Source organism: Musca autumnalis, unplaced genomic scaffold (genome assembly GCF_047663935.1).
Source record: "Musca autumnalis isolate F117 unplaced genomic scaffold, ASM4766393v1 scaffold_4, whole genome shotgun sequence".
Lineage (NCBI taxonomy): Eukaryota > Metazoa > Arthropoda > Insecta > Diptera > Muscidae > Musca > Musca autumnalis.
The window spans coordinates 89,592,170-89,610,474 of NW_027411977.1; the positions used below are offsets into that span (position 1 = coordinate 89,592,170).

The 18,305-nt window shown below is 33.3% G+C and overlaps 1 protein-coding gene across 3 annotated transcripts in view; it reads right to left on the bottom strand.

Moving 5' to 3' along the window:
• dsb (scavenger receptor class B member debris buster) overlaps positions 1-18,305 on the bottom strand; it is a 187,517-nt gene that overhangs the window by 88,456 nt on the left and 80,756 nt on the right. For 2 of the 3 annotated variants that reach the window (XM_073980876.1, XM_073980877.1), the window contains one exon: positions 2,060-2,345. In XM_073980876.1, coding sequence (XP_073836977.1) covers positions 2,060-2,336 — 277 coding nt within the window. In that variant the 5' untranslated portion in view covers positions 2,337-2,345. Of the gene's footprint in view, positions 1-2,059; positions 2,346-2,430; positions 2,578-18,305 lie in introns of those variants that run through there. The other variant, XM_073980878.1, reaches the window with a different exon arrangement.

Genomic DNA, 18,305 nt, shown 5'->3' on the forward strand with positions numbered 1-18,305 from the left:
ACACCTTCATATAGCCCCCATAGAACGGTACCCCCGATTTTCGGTATTTTGAAGGTTTTAGCTTCATTATCCTACCAAAATGGCTGAAATTTGGTAATTAGTCTACGTTGGTGGTATAAAACTTTCCCCCAGAACTTTGTCGGTATCGGTCCATGCCATCATATATCCCCCATAGAACGGTATCTCCCGAATTTCGGTATTTTGAAGGTTGTGTCTTCAATATTTCACCGAAATGGCTGAAATTTGGTATTTAGACTTCGTTGGTGGTACTCAAACTTCCCCTTTAAATTTGTTGGTATAGGTCCACGCCTTCATATAGCCCCCATGGAAAGGTACCTCCCGATTTTTCGTATTTTGAAGGTTGTGTCTTCAATATTCCACCAAAATGGCTGAGATTTGGTATTTAGTCTTCAATGTGATATAAAACTGTTTGCCAGAAATATGTCTGTACAGGTCAACGCTTTCATATTGCCCCATTTCTGACTAAAATTCATCGGTATAGGTCCACGTTTCGATATAGCCCCCATAGAATGGTACCTCCCGATTTTCGTAATACTGAATATTGTGACGTCAATATCCAACCGAAATGGCTGAAATTCGTTATTTCGTCTTCCAAGAGTTATAAAATATTCCAGAAGAGTATTATCAGTATAGTTATATGTCTTTCTATATGCCCATAGAAGCGTACTTCGTGATTTTCGGTATTTTTTAAGTTTTAGCCACATTCTCTTACCGAAATATAGGAAATTTAGTATTTAGTCTTCTTTGAGCCTAAAAACTTTCCGTCAGAAATTTGTAGGTATAGATCGACGTTTTGAAATAGCCCCCATAGAATGGTGCCTCACATTGTTTTACTGAAATTGCTGAAATTTAGTATTAAGTCTTCTTCATACCCGAAAGGAAACTAATTATTCCATTTTACTTCAATACAACTTGTGGTGGAGGGTATAACAAGTTCGGCCCGGCCGAACTTAGCGCCGTTTTTACTTGTTAATCATTACAGGGAGTCACTTTCGAGTCCCTTTCTGATCATACAAGCGACTTAATCAGTTTTTGATCACCAAAAGGACTCTAAAAAGACTCCGCAATGTGATTTTTGAAAAAAATAATCATCCAAATGCCAGCTGGGAAATATATAGTATACATACAGTGAGTCAATTAAGTATTTTGCCTCTTTAGAAAATTGAAAAAATTTCAATAAATTTGTTTAAAACCATCAAATTAGTGGTCAATAAGTGGAATATTTGTATGTAGTATGTTTGTGGATAGTTTAAGATCCAATATCTGCAAGAACCGCTGCAAAAGGTGTAATGGTCTTCTGGTTATTGACAAAAATCTATAACAACACAAACTATTTTACCTCAAAAAAGTATTTTGCCTTTTACACGTTTTTTGAGAAAATTACATTTTTGTTACACGCTAAATATGTTGATAGTAACCGTTGGAGATTATCACATTCTACAACCTTCTGCACCTGTTCCGCCGTCTTGCGAAATGTTTTAGCTGTTATTTTCTCCAATTTTCCTACATTAATTCCTTTGACAATATGTTACATTAATTGTGGTCATTGCCGACATTAATCTTTAAGAAAATCAGTGAAAAATGATTCGCCGCTACCTTTATATCGTAACAAATGCGTAAAAAGTAAATAAAATGCTAAGATGCATCGCAAATAGTGAAAGAAATTACAGGTTGGAACAATGAAAATCAAGAACAGAGGCAAACAATTATTTAACAAATCGCGAAGATCCTTCCTGGCCGCTTCTAAAAATTAATAGGGTCTTCAATATTAATCTCGGAGCCAATGTCTTGGATGAAGTGTCAACAAGGTTCCAAAATTCAGAGAAACTTTTTTCACCGAATCGAACAAAAACACGAGTTTTCGTTATCAGGATAATATGCCGCACATGGTACTGGCGTGGTATTTTTTTGGTTACATCCTTAATGTATACGTTAGATTTTCTAAATGTGTTGAGTATTCGACATATGAATGTGAGCTTGCACTATTTAAATATATGTATATATATGTATGTATGTACGTATGTAGGTATTTACTTACTATTACTAAGTTTAATTCCCCTTGAAATAAGCATCGACCACGGCGTTGGGCGATTTCTTTCAAATGGCTGCGTCGAACTGTGCCTCCGACTGTGTTCTCTTTCACCAGTTCGGCGTTGATTTGTATTAATACTGGATGTTATTTCGGCTGGATACAAGGATTCTGTGATGACACCACGATTTTGACCATTTGCCAAGGGCGGCGGTATGCCCAGACAACCAAATATCCGATCTCTTGCTGAGCGTCCATAACGAAGATAGTATTTTTTTAAGCCCATTATTTAAATCTGTAAAAAGAGTTAAAATAAACAAAATGTAAATCAAATACATGTAATATATGCATGTGTATATGTTACTAATGATGTTACCAACATTCGTTTGGCGGTCATTGATATTTAATTATTGTTATTATTAATTGAGAAATAAGTTGTTTAATTGCTGCTGAATCCTTGTTAAATGTGTAATATATTTGCTATTTGATTGATAGGTAGACAAGTTTGAGAACTTATTTTGTATTATGGCAAAAAATAAAAACATTTTATGACAATAATTGCATGGTAAATTTAGTTTGAAATTGATGAACGACACAGTATACTTTTTATGCGTTTTGTGACGTGGTATAGCTATACAAGTTAATTTTAATATATCGGCCAGTCGTCCATAAAATAATAAGGCAGGAGAAGCTGATGGGCTACCAGTCGAGCTGTTTAAGACAGCAGGCAACGAGCTGATAAGGTGTATGCATTAACTCGTGCTCGACTATTGCAACCTGAATAACATATTCCCTGTATATAAAAAAGGAGATAATTCTGTATGTTTCAATTATAGATACATAAGTCTGCTCACTATCGCTTATAAAATCGTAACCAACATATTATGTAAGACTAAAGCATAAGGTGAACGATATAACAAAGCCACATCAAAGCGGCATTAGACTTGCCAAATCCACTATCGCCTTACAGCAAATTCTCCACAGATGCATCTACTATATTTTGTTGACTATATGGCTGCTTTCGACAGACCTTTACGTTCAAGGGTATTTCAAGCCACGTCTGTGTTTAGTATCCCCATAAAGTTCATACAACTTTGCAAAAAGATATTAACTGACACGCGGTCATCAGTTAAAATAAGGAAGGACACCTCTGAGCAGTTCATTGTCGAACGACGTTTCAGACAAGGAGATAGTTTTTTGTGTGAAAGAATGGGTGAAGTATGATATGGAAGACCTTGGTATCGCCCCAAACTAGGAAGATATCGCAAAATTTATTACCTTTTCGGTTTATGTTATAAATTTTCTTTGCGCAAACAGAGTCACCAAAGTATGTAAGTAACTACAATATCCAGCTGATTGTTCTGTGATGATGTGTTATATAAGTGTCAAATTCCTTACGACATTTTGTATATTTTTTAGACTAACGAAATAATAAGTATGTTTCAAATAATTAGAATCGATTTAGCTCATTCCGCCCGTCTTTCTTGCTGGTGCGCGCTGGGCCGATTTGGCCTAAACATTGCTCTTTGTAATATTTTGTTTAAGTTCGATGACGGATTACATTGGTCAACTTCTTATTATATTGGTCCACTTTCTGCAAAAGTGCGGTTTGAGGCCAGGGCCCTATTGCACGAAACAACTTATCAACTTTTAATTTTGCACTTAGCAATATTTTTGTCAATTCGCAAATTTTTCCGTTCCACAGAAACGTTATTTTTGACAAGTGATAAGTTGCTAATGATAAGTTGAGTTTACTAAGTTTTCAAAAAATTTTGCTCTCTTTTTTATTTCTGTTCCACAAACGTCCTCTTCTGCTAAGTGAAAAGTTGTAACTGCAAAGTGTACTTTGCTAAAATTTTGCAAAAAATTGTGCTGTTTCGTTCTACAGGAAACTTAAACGTTCTCTTTGCCAATGTTCATTGTTAAAATAAGTAAATTGTTAAAACGTGACGAAGGGAGATTTTGTTCGGAAATATTGAAAACACGGTAATGACAAGAAATTATAACTTCCACCCTCATTTAATTTGTATTTTATTTTTATTTTATTTTATTTTTATTTTTATTTTTTTTTTATTTTATTTTATTTTTATTTTATTTCATTTCATTTCATTTCATTTTATTTTATTTTATTTTATTTTATTTTATTTTATTTTATTTTATTTTATTTTATTTTATTTTATTTTATTTTATTTTATTTTATTTTATTTTATTTTATTTTATTTTATTTTATTTTATTTTATTTTATTTTATTTTATTTTATTTTATTTTATTTTATTTTATTTTATTTTATTTTATTTTTATTTTAGTTTTAGTTTTATTTTATTTTATTTTATTTTATTTTATTTTTTTTATATTTATTTTTATTTTATTTTCATTTTATTTTTATTTTTATTTTTCTTTTATTTTTATTTTTATTTTATTTTATTTTATTTTATTTTATTTTATTTTATTTTATTTTATTTTATTTTATTTTATTTTATTTTATTTTATTTTATTTTATTTTATTTTATTTTATTTTATTTTATTTTATTTTATTTTATTTTATTTTATTTTATTTTATTTTATTTTATTTTATTTTATTTTATTTTATTTTATTTTATTTTATTTTATTTTATTTTATTTTATTTTATTTTATTTTATTTTATTTTATTTTATTTTATTTTATTTTATTTTATTTTATTTTATTTTATTTTATTTTATTTTATTTTATTTTATTTTATTTTATTTTATTTTATTTTATTTTATTTTATTTTATTTTATTTTATTTTATTTTATTTTATTTTATTTTATTTTATTTTATTTTATTTTATTTTATTTTATTTTATTTGATTTTATTTTATTTTATTTTATTTTATTTTATTTTATTTTATTTTATTTTATTTTATTTTTATTTAATTTTAATTTTATTTGATTTTATTTTTATGTTTATGTTAATTTTATTTTTTTTTCATTTCATTTTATTTTATTTTTTATTTATTTTTATTATATTTTATTTTATTTTTATTTTATTTTATTTTTATTTTATTTTTATTTTATTTTTATTTTATTTTTATTTTATTTTTATTTTATTTTTATTTTATTTTATTTTATTTTATTTTATTTTATTTTATTTTATTTGATTTGATTTTATTTTATTTTATTTTATTTTATTTTATTTTATTTGATTTTATTTTATTTTATTTTATTTTATTTTATTTTATTTTATTTTATTTTATTTTATTTTTATTTTATTTTTATTTTTATTTTATTTTTTATTTATTTTTATTTTATTTTATTTATATTTTATTTTTATTTAATTTTATTTTATTTTTATTTTATGTTTATGTTTATTTTATTTTTCTTTAATTTATATTTTCTTATTTTATTTTTCTTTTATTTATATTTATTATTTTATTTTATGTTTATTTTATTTTTCTTTCATTTCATTTTTTATTTTATTTTTTTTATTTTTTTCATTACTCACTTTTAAGAAACTGGTGTTATCTTTTCATTTTTGTTCTCGCGTCTCTTTTTTACATGTCTTCTTTATCATTGCCAAGTAGAAAATAATGCAAATATGATAAAATGTTCTGTGGAACAAATAGCATCCACACTTTACAAGAGGACGGAGAGACTTAACAAGATGGCGGAAAAAATAAGCAAGAGAGCACAACCACTTTGAGTAAGAGAACAGTTATAGTCAAATTTGCTAAGAACAAAATAGCTACTTTTTGATAACTGCAAAGTAAAAAGCGATAAGTTGTTTCGTGGAATAGGGCCCAGATCTCGGTTTGTTTCGAGATTCTTTGCAAACCGTTGTTCTCGTGACCACTGCTACGACGATACATTTTTTCCGGTACCAAGTCCATACATCCTGAGATAATGTCACAAAACCTCTAACCCTGTTAGCACCAACTAACATTACTGATGAGATCAATCTCACGTCAGTGGGTTCTTCGAGTCCGGATTTACCCGGAAGCAACCAACAGTCGCTTCCGTTTAATGGCTGCCGGATTGCATTTCTATCGCTTTTCGGTGTTGTGAGCAGCAAATCTCGAAATGCCTGCTCCTGATTATCCAGAAAACCCATCAATATTGAAGCGCTACCTGCCTAACCTACTAATGTTTGGGTAGCAGAAACCATGTTCCGGAACATCAGCTCTTCTGCAGCCACTCGCTATATATTTTTGTTATTTGCAGGTCGAATTCTCGTAGTGATCTTCGTCGAGCTAACCCCAATAACCCCAAAGTCAGAAAAGTGACATTGGAAGCTAACAGGTTGTTTGGTAAGCACAAGTGGAACAAGTGGTTAGATCACCTAAAGAGTTTCAATATCGGAGCCGGAATAAGTGCATTGTGGGCAACGGTTATGTCACTCTCGAAACCTGGGAAGAAGAAAGATAGAACCTAAATAATGTTTGCCAACGTTACGCTGACTGATCCGAAGAGTTACGCACGTTATTTTAATTGATAGTTTGTCGAGCACCACGAGAGTGAAAGGGCGATGAGAAGAGTACTACGTCGTATTAGATCTCTTGCTGCCGAGGAGGAGGAACCACCACAATTCAGAAGTGATGATGTTTCAAATGTCATTAAGAACTCTAAATCATCCCAAACGTTGGATCCTGACTTAATCTCCATGATAATGCTGAAACAACTGGATGCGCTGGGCCACCCATTCAGTGAATGAATTCTGGAAAACGCTACTGAAGCTAGTTTAGGATGTCAGGTGAATCGTGAGATTTTACTCCTCCCTCGCGTAAGAAATTGCTATCCAGTTGCCGATCATTAACAGGGTTTCGTTGGGAGCACAGCACCACAACTACGCTGCATAGAAACCTACGTAGAAGCATAGGTTTGATGTTGGGTTGGTCATCGCTGGCCGAAACACTATGGTTTCGGGTCAATCCGGTACGAAAGAACCTGCTGCCGTGGACTCAACCGGATTGTTCTGGTTGCTGCAATGAGACAGTGTTGGTGGCGCTTGACTTATCAATAGCCGTTGATACTGTCAAGCATACCATATTGTTCGAAGACATTGAGCAGGAGATTGAGCCGCCCTGAAAACTGCATGGGGAAACGAAGGTTCCCAGCAAAATAAATTGGAAGTAGTGCAATGTAGACTAGTTCTTTCACGGCATGTTTTTATGCAGTTCAAACGGAGTCGTGAAAAAGGCAATCCATTCCTCACATTTTAACCGCATTTGGATGCAATCCAAAGAATCACATCCATTTGTCACATTTTAACAACATCCGGAGGCAGTTCAACGGAGTCGTGAAAAAGGCACTCCAATTCCTCACAATTTAACAGCATCCGGATGCAGTGCAAACGGAGTCGTGAAAAAGGCACTCCGTTCACTACATTTTATTAGCAGTTGTTAGAGATCCCTACATGTACATAAATCAGTTTGTACATCTTTACAGGCAGCGGAATACATTTCCAAAAAGAGATAATCGTGTTAACATTTCCAAACATTTGTTAATACAAACTAAATAATATTTAATTTGTGAACATTTTTCCGGTAACTCACGAAAAGAAAATTTCCCAATGGAGTGCTGTTGGAGTACATGTCGAAATCTTAACTGGTGATGGGAAGACAACCCATTTAGCAGATGAAGCAAAAACACTTAAGCTTGGATTAAATGAAGAGAGGAGGAAACACACGTGTTTGCGATTGAATTCAATAGAGAATTTTCATAATTTGTGTTAATTTAATAAAGTTATTAATATTTTTGTTTTACACAAATAATAAATGCATTTTATTTTGTTATTCAAAATACGTGCTCTGGACTGCCTCCTATTCTACCCCAAAGGGGCAGTTAAAATGCAATGCCAAAGGGTCAGTTAAAATGCAGTGCCAAAGGTTCAGTTAAAATGCAATGCCAAAGGGTCAGTTAAAATGCGGTGCAATAGAGTGCCTCTTTCCGGGGTCACTCCCTTGTAAAAATCATGAGACGCGAATAAAGATCGAGACTGACTATATCGTATAACTTATTTCAGTACCTCCCTTACAACATTGAAAACTGTTCGCTTAAGTGGCCTAAATGTTTTTCGAGAAATTTTTTGAGATTTTCAGGGAAGGTTGTTCTTGTGATTCCTATTACAACGATAAATTTTTTTCGTGGACGAGTCCATGCTCCCTGACATAATGACCCTGCTGCAAAAATCCTACTGCGTCGAACTAAATGGTAGATTGGAACGATCCCTATCGAAAGAAATAACTTCATGACTTGATCAATTTACTGATGGACTAAGTCGTTTTCTTTTTATACCCTCCACTATATGGAGAGTATAATTAAATTTGTCATTCCGTTTGTAACACATCGAAATATTCGTCGGAGACTCCATAAAGTATATATATTATTATCAGCATAAAATTCTATGTCGATTTAACCATGTCCGTCTGTCCGTCCATCCGTCTGTCTGTTGAAATCAAGATAGAGCACGCAATTTTAAAGATAGAGAGCCAATATTTGGTACAGCAGTTTTTATTACTTGCAGGATGGTTGGTATTGGTCCACGTTTTGATATATCCCCCATAGAACGGTACCACCCGATTTTGGTATTTTGAAGGTATTAGTTTCATTATCACACCGAAATGGCTGAAATTTTGAACTTATTAGTCGTCTTTAAGGATACAGAATTTTGTCGGTATCGGTCCATACCTTCATATAGCCCCCATAGAACGGTAACTTCCGATTTTCGGTATTTTGAACGTGGTGGCCTCAATATTCCACCGAAATGGCTGAAGTTTGGTACTTAGTCTACGTTGGGGGTATAAAACGTTCCTCCAAAATTTTTTCGGTATTGATCCATACCTTCATATAGCCCCCATAGAACGGTACCTCCCGATTTTCGGTATTTTGAACGTGGTGGCCTCAATATTCCACCGAAATGGCTGAAGTTTGGTATATAGCCTTTATTGGGGGTATACAACTTCCCCCAATAAATTTGCCGGTATATGTCCACGCATTCATGTAGCCCCCATAGAACGGTTCCTCTCAATTTTCGGTATTTTGAAATTTGTGGGCTCAACATTCCTCCAAATGGCTGAAATTTGGTATCTAGACATCGTTTGGGGGTATTAAACTTTCCTCTTTAAATATGTCGTATTGGTCCACGCCTTCGTATAGCCCCCATGGAAAGGTACCTTCTGATTTTCGGTATTTTGAAGATTGTGGCTTCAATATTCCACCAAAATGGCTGAAATATGGTATTGAATTTTCTTTGAGTCTATAAACTTTCCGTCAGATATTTGTCGGTATAGATCGACGTTTTGAAATACCCCCGATAGAACGGTGCTTCACATTGTTTTACCGAAATTGCTGAAATTTTATATTACAACTCGTGGTGGAGGGTATAACAAGTTCGGCCCGGCCGAACTTAACGCTGTTCTTTCTTGGTTTTAGGTACCTCCACCACAGGACTTCAACACTTTTACGCTTTAGTGCAGTTTAAGACCACTTCTCGGATCATGTTTAAATTTTAATAGGTTCATTCCTGTATTGTACCATCTAGTATTTATACCATTTGTGGTTTCTTTTTGTTTAAGGAAGCGATTGAACATGAAATTTGCCTTAAATCTGCTAGTCATCTTCTGAACTTCTGTAAGGATTATGACTTGTTGTCATTTTTTCTCAAAAATTATTTCCTGTAGTGAGAATGAATGAACTTTTGCCTATTAATGCCTAAAATAACATTCACTCCATTTTATTATAAGAACGGCACAAACCACATTGAAAAAAAAAAATTGAAAAAATCTATGATATGAAAAAAAAATATTTTTCTCAAAAAATTATTTCCAGTTTGCCTATTAACGACTAAAACAACTTTTATTCCATTTAAATATTAAAAAAGGTCCCGCACAAACTACTTTTAATTTTTATGATATATGAAAAAATGTTATATGTAATATAAAATTATATATAATATATAATACGATGAGAAATTTAGCGAGAAACAAACGATTATGTCATTTTGGTTATGTCTTGTGTCCCTATGTCTTGTTTTCAGTTAAATATATGCTTACAGTGAACTCAAAAAATTGTCAAAATTCAGAAAAATAAAAACTTGAAAAGATTTTTGCCTTTTTTCGAATCACTTTATAATTAAGATTTTATGTAATCTTAAATAAAAACTCATCAAAATATCATACAGGGATACGAGGTCGTAAAAATTCATAACACTAATGGATATATTCTCAATTAGAGTTGAAAATTATGTAGAGGCCACAATTTGGGGAATGACCGAACTTGAGTACACTCGTCAGAGGTACTTCCCAGATTTAATATTTTTTTCCTATAACAGGTTCATCTAAAGGCGTTTTTAATTGCTCTGTTAATATTTATATTGACATTTGTTTGTATCCAATTCAAAGTACAATAATTCAATTGTTTAATTAGTACATTTATCATGAAACTTAAAGGGCTATAAATAAACGTATGGATGGTGGGATGAATGTTGGTTCTAAACAAATTGTTAACTTTATCTAATAGTATTGCCATTTTATATCACGACATAAACGAATGAAAAATAACAGACGTCAATTAATTATCCGTGTGTGCGATATTTAAAACATACTCGGGTTAACACCTAAATGCGATGTAGCAAAGCTGTTTTTTTTCAACAGGTTTATGTGTCTGTTAACATGTCAAATAAAAAAGCATACATATGAACGTTATTATTATCAAATTGAAAATTATATCCGCAATATTAAGTTTGTATGTATGTATGTTGCTTGTTATAGTTTTGACACGCTGGGTCAAGTACAATTTCCCACGAACATCTCATGCTGGACTTTTATTATATCAATGAAAAAAACTTCATTGATGCCTTAACTCGTTTTTTTATTAAAATATTTAATTTTAAATTATTGCCCAAAATAAATATTTCCCTTACAGATGTTTAACTTCTTATTTAAAATTCAAAACTGTTAATAATTTTAAATTATTAATTATAACATCGATATTCAGATTATACTAATCAATTTATTTTTAATTATATTTATTAACACCTAATTATACAAAGCAGGAGCAGTCAATAAATCGTTTTATTAAATTCACAGCTTTAGATGAAATCAATCGGAGCCGTAGGCTATGATTAAAGATAGTGTCTCCGCGTTTCATTTAATTCACACATTTAACTATTCATAATTATTGATTCATGGCTAATTTAGAGAATTTCACAGGCGAATGTGAAGCGTTGTAATGTTGGTGGCGGTGGCATCATTTGGCGTTAACAAGGCATTACACAAATGACTGGGTTTGTATCGATGGCTGGCGTATATTTCTTCAAAAAGCGAGTTTTTTTAAGAAAGAAAAATTGTGAGAATAGAAAATTTACATTTCAAAATTTATTACCTAACCGCAAACAAATGGTTTCTTACTAATATTTCATGCAAATATCTGCGGTCGCGGTTTTTCAATTTGTTTTTCTTTTGTCAATATAAATCCGGGTGTAGTTTCACCTAGTTACAAGTGGACCGATGATACTCTAGGGGAATTCCATTACATTTGAAAATTTCCATAACTTATCAAAATCATTGTTTACAGAGAAAATAATCAATGTTGACAAATACTACAATGTACAAGTAGTTTATCTACAAAATGTCGCCTGTCATGTATTTATTTTACAATACCCAGCAAAAAAATCATTACCAAATAATGGGTTTTATTGGTACTTTTTGGTAGTCGCAACTACTTACAAAACTCCCAACTAACCCATTATTTTAACAAGGGCATTGACTGACTAGTTATTATATAACCAATGGAATAACTAGTTATTCTATGACCACTAGAAGTTGAAAAATAAGGTAAAATATGTCGTTTACAGGGTAAACTTGTGGGTAGCTGTATCATTAACAGTGTGCATTATTATTCCCTTAACAAAAGAATTATGTTTTTGTGCACGGTGCTCTTGAAGCAACTTTAAATGGAAGGAGCTTACACCTGGGAAGTTTTTGCATATTCTGAAACTACAATGTTCATAGATGAGAAAAATAAATAGCGATTCAAGTTGACATTTTTAGGGGTTTTTAGGTTTTCACGATTTTGCTTGGAATCCGCAAGTCCTATCGAAATGGGACTAAAAAAATGTTGTAGCTATGAAAATTCTCTACAAGACCGACATTTATGATAATTTCGTAGGTTTTACCGTTATTAAGATATAGAAGTTTAAATTGGGACAAGGCATTGACTGTATCGCTACCTTATAAAACAGTGTCATACATGGTGCGCCTTAACTAACTTTAAATGAAAACCGCTTACACCTGGGAAGTTTTTGCCGATTTTAAACAGCAATGTTCATAGTTGAGAAAAATCTAAAAACAAGAAAAAATAGCTGGAGGGATTTTTAAATAAATAGCAGTCAAAGTTCACATTTTTAGGTTTGTTTTAAGGTTTCGCGATTTTGCTTGGAAACCGCATGTCCTATCGAAATGGGACTAAAGAAAATGTTGTAGCAGTGAAAATTTTGTACATGACCGACCTGCATAATATTTTCGTAGGTTTTACCGTTTTTGAGATATAGAAGTTCAGATCAATCATTCAGATTTTTTTATCAGGTCTTCAGTATTTTGTTTGAAAACCGCTAGTCCTATGGGCATGGGACTAAAAACATTGGCTTTCGTATCTTTTTCCCAGGTTGTACCATTTTTTGAGATATATAAGTTTAAGTTGGGAAATTGTAGTCATGACACTGTTTTATAAGGAGACGATACAGTCAGTGCATTGTCCCAATTTGAACTTCTATATCTCAAAAACATTAAAACCGTCAAAAATACCATAAAGGTCAATAGAATTTTCATAGCTACAACATTGTCTTTAGTTCTATTCGGATAGTACTTGCGGTTTCCAAGCAGAATCGTGAAAAACCTAAAAAACCCCTAAAAATTTATTTATTTAAAAAGCGCTCCGGCGATTTTTTTTTGATTTTTCTCACCTATGAACATTGTAGTTTCAGAATCCGCAAAAACTTCCCAGGTGTAAGCACCTTCCATTTAAATTTGTTTCAAGAGCACCTTGTGTGGTAAGGGGTATCATTTCTTTGTGCATTTTTATGTAACATACAAAAGGAAACAAAATAGGCCCATAGTTCCACCTAGGCATATACGTAGAATCACTTCCTGAGTCGATTTGTGCATGTTCGTCCGCCGGTTCGCAACGTGCAGGTCGCATTTATTGTCCGATTCAGCTGAAAATTGGGGAATATCATTCTTTTAGCCATAGGAAAAACTCTATTGCTTTTGGTGAAAATCGGTTCAGATTTGGATATAGCTCCCATATATATTTTGGGCCGATTTTACGCATTTGCTGCACCAAACATGCTATGTATGTCTGCTTTCAAAGAAATTTGGAATGTGTGACTGAATTTGGTCTCAAATAAATATGCCAAATTATATCAAAGTGGGTTCAGATTTGGATATAGCTCCCATATACATATATTTTCGCCCAATTTCATCGAAATCAGTTCACATTTACAATATCTGCCATATAAATTTTACATATTCACAATAGTGTAGGGTAACATATAGTCGGCCCGCCCGACTTTCATCCATTCCTTACTGGTTTTATTTGCAAGAATATCATTTTAGCGGGTTTTTGGAACATTTAGGCCATTATGGAGAAAAGTATTGAGAATAAAATTATTATAATAAATACCACAAAAACATCTAAAATCCTTAGATGTATGAAGAATTAACCCAAAAAATTAGGATATTTCTGGGCACAGATGTCAGGAAGTGTTGACTTCCAATAGCAAATATATATATATATATATATATATATATATATATATATATATATATATATATATATAATGTGATTGCTTGAGTTGGAGTATTACCACATTGGCTCAACTTTATTTATTACCCTCTATTACAGAGAGTAATGTTTTTCAAAACGAACTGACAGTGTTGCAAAATTTTACTGATCGCTACCAATATCATGATTTCATCCCGGCGAAGGGAATTATCAATTGGCTTCTCAGTTTTTGAAATGATGCCTTTTTAGCGAAAAACCGAACTCTTTAAGTGTCTAGTATTCCCATATGAATGAGAATCACACTCACTTTTCGGCTTTTCCAAAGAAACACCAAAATCAAAATATTCTGCAACATGTCAACAGCGGAGGCACGCGCAAGGGAACTTCGTTAAAAACAACAAGTAAAAAAGCGTTAAGTTCGGCCGGGTCGAACTTTTCATACCCTCCACCATAAAATATTCATTCCTGTCCCCAACTTTAAGTGAGTACGTTAAAATGTCAGAAAATGTACATAAAATGCTCCATTCGGGAGGACCTTTTTTATGGTGCCTATATCTAACTGTTGACAATTTTTGGTGGGCTAGAAATTGGGAGGTACTGTTATATAGGGGTTATAATAAAACATGGGCCTATGTTGACAGTTTTTGATGGGAGCCTTTAATGTCAAATAACTCCTAATTCGGTTAAAAAATTTAGCTAGAATCCTCAAAATATCAAAAATCGGTACATAACGTCGGAACTTCAAATGTCATTAACAGCTAGTTCGGAGGTATCTGGGCTATACGAAAATATAAACTTAAATGAACAATTTTTGTTGACTTTTAAATTTCAAATTACAGAAAGTTCGTCCAAAAAATAAAGCTAAGGTACGGAAAATCGGGCGGTTTGTTTTGGGGCTATACAAAAACATGGACCTACGTGCGGTTAAACATTTTAAGTAAAATCCTCAAAGTACCGAAAAATCGGGAAGTATCGTTATATTGGGGCTATGTTGAAAATTGTTGATGAAGATGTGTGGTGACCACTACATCATTCAAATGTCAAATTACAGTTAGTTCTGTTAAAAATTGTAGCTAAAATTGCCAAATTACTGAAAATTGGGAGGTACCGTTACATGGGAGCTATATCCGAACATGGACCTATGTTGACAATTTTTGATGGAGATGTGTTGTGACCACTAAGAACTTCAAATGTCAAATTACTGCTAGTTCTTTTTAATATTGTAGCTCAAATCATCAAATTACTGAAAATCGGGAGGTACCGTTATATGGGGGCTTTCTTGACAATTTTTGGTGGAGAGGTGTGGTGACCACTAAGAATTTCAAATGTCAAATGTTATAATTACAGATAATTCGGTTAAAACTTGTTGGTAAAATTCTCAAAATACCTGAAATCGGGCGGTAACGTTATATAGGGGCTATTCCAAAACATGGACCTATGTCCACTAGTTATATAAGTTGATTGACATTTAAGAACCCTAAATGTCAATTGATAGCTAAATCGGTCTGAAAATGTAGCTAAAAACGTCAAAATGCCGTAAATCGGGGGTACCGTTATATGGGGGCTATACCAAAACGTGGACCTAGGTCCACAACTTTTGTTATATAAGTTTAGTTGCACTTAAGAACCCTAAATGTCAAATTATAGCTACATCGGTCTGAAAATTTAGCTAAAAACGTCAAAATACCGTAAATCGGGGGGTACCGTTATATGGGGGCTATACCAAAACGTGGACCTATGTCCACAAGCTTTGTTAAATAAGTTTAATGACACTTAAGAACCCTAAATGTCAAAATATAGCTATGTCGGTCTGAAAATGTAGCTAAAACCGTCAAAATACCGTAAATCGGGGGGTACCGTTATATGGGGGCTATACCAAAACGTGGACCTATGTCCACAACTTTTGTTATATAAGTTTATTGACATTTAAGAACCCTAAATGTCAAATTATAGCTACATCGGTCTGAAAATGTAGCTAAAAACGTCAAAATACCGCAAATCGGGGGTACCGTTATATGGGGGCTATACCAAAACGTGGACCTATGTCCACAACTTCTAATATGTATATTTATTGATACTTAGGAACCCTAAATGTCAAATTATAGCTAAATTGGTCTAAACATGTAGCTAAAAACGTCAAAATACCGCAAATCGGGGGGTACCGTTATATGGGGGCTATACCAAAACGTGGATCTATGTCAACAAGTTTTGTTATATATGTTTATTGACACTTCAGAACCCTAAATGTCAAATTATAGCCAAATCGGTCTGAAAATGTAGCTAAAACCTTCAAAATACCGTAAATCGGGGGTACCGTTATATGGGGGCTATACCAAAACGTGGACCTATGTCTACAGCTTTTGTTATATAAGTTTATTGACATTTAAGAACCCTAAATGTCAAATTATAGCTACATCGGTCTGAAAATGTAGCTAAAAACGTCAAAAAACCGCAAATCGGGGGGTACCGTTATATGGGGGCTATACCAAAACGTGGACCTATGTCCACAACTTCTAATATATAAGTTTATTAACACTTATGAACCCTAAATGTCAAATTATAGCTACATCGGTCTGATAATGTAGCTAAAAACGTCAAAATACCGTATATCGGGGGTACCGTTATATGGGGGCTACACCAAAACGTGGACCTATGTCCACAACTTTTGTTATATAAGTTTATTGATAGTTAAGAACCCTAAATGTTAAATTATAGCTAAATCGGTCTAAAAATGTAGCTAAAAACGTCAAAATACCGCAAATCGGGGGGTACCGTTATATGGGGGCTATACCAAAACGTGGACCGATATAGCCCATCATCGAACTTGACCTGCCTGCAAACAAAAGACGCATTTTCCCAAAATTTCAGCGTCCTATCTCCATTTTTGTGGATGCTAGAGTGATTACCACAGACGGACGGACGGACGGACGGACGGACGGACGTGCTCAGATCGACTTAGAATTTTACCCTGATCAAGAATATATATACTTTATAGGGTCGCAAATGAGTATTTCAATGCGTTACAAACGGAAAAACAAACTTAATATACCCTCCATACTATGGTGGAGGGTATAAAAATCCAACAACAACCTCACAGGCAACTGTGGTGATGTTCTTTTCAACTCACAGAATTCGACGAATTCTTAGTTGATACGTGCTGACATGTTGCAGAATATTTTGATTTTGGTGTTTCTTTGGAAAAGCCGAAAATTCAGCAAATACCGACAAATTCATGCGGAAAGTTTTTAGGCTCAAAGAAGACTAATTACACATTTCCGATATTTCGGTAAGTTAATGTGGCTAAAACCTAAAAAATACCAAAATTAAGAGGTATGCTTCTATGGGGGATAAAGGAAGACGTGGACATATGCTAAAAATTCTTTTCAGGAATACTTTATAAACCCCTGGAAGACTAAATAACAAAATCCAGTCATTTCGGTGGGATATTGACGTCACAACCTTTAGAATTACGAAAATCGGGAGATACCGTTCTGTGGGGGCTATATAAAGGCGTAAATCTATACCCACAAATTTCATATGGAAAGTTTTATACCCCAAATGAAGACTAAACACCAAATTTCAACCAATTTGGTGGAATATTGAGGCAACAACTTTCAAAATACCGAAAATCAGGAGGTACCGTTCAAAAGGGGCTATATGAAGGCGTGGACCCATACCGACAAAATCAGAAGGGAAAGATGAATAACTCCAACGAACACTAAATACCAAATTCCACTTCGATGGATTATTGTGGCCATAACATTCAAAACACAGAAATTCGGGAGGTAGCGTTCTATGGTTCCGGGGGAACGTTTCATACCACCAGAGAAGACTAAGTACCGAACTTTAGCCATTTCGGAGGAATATTGAGGCCACAACCTTCAAAATACTGAAAATCGGGAGGCACCGTTCTATGGGGGATATCTGAAGACGTGGACCTGGCTTATACCCCCAGCGAAGACTAAATACCAAATTTTAACCATTTCGGAGGAAAATTGAGGCCACTACCTTCAAAATACCGAACATCGGGAGGTGCCGTTATATGGGGGCTATATGAAGGCGTTGGCCTATACCGACAAAACTCTGGGCGGAGGTTGTATACCCCCAATGAAGATTAAGTACCAAATTTCAGTGATTTTGGTGTGAAAATGAAGCTAAAACCTTAAAAATACCGAAAATCGGGTGGTGCCGTTATGTGATGGCTATATCAAAACGTGGACCGATATAGCCCATTTGCAATACCAATCATCCTAGGAGTAATAGAAACTTCTATACCAAATTATAAAGCTCTATCTTAAAAATTGCGAGCTCTATCTTGATTTCAACAGATGGACGGACGGACAGACAGACTGACATGGTTATATCGACTTAGAATTTTACCCTGATCAAGAATGTATATACTTTGTAGCGTCTCCGATGAATATTTCGATGTGTTACAAACGGAGTTACAAATTTAATTATATCCTCCATATTATGGTGGGGGGTATAAAACCCGTTTATTTGTGGCGATGAATGT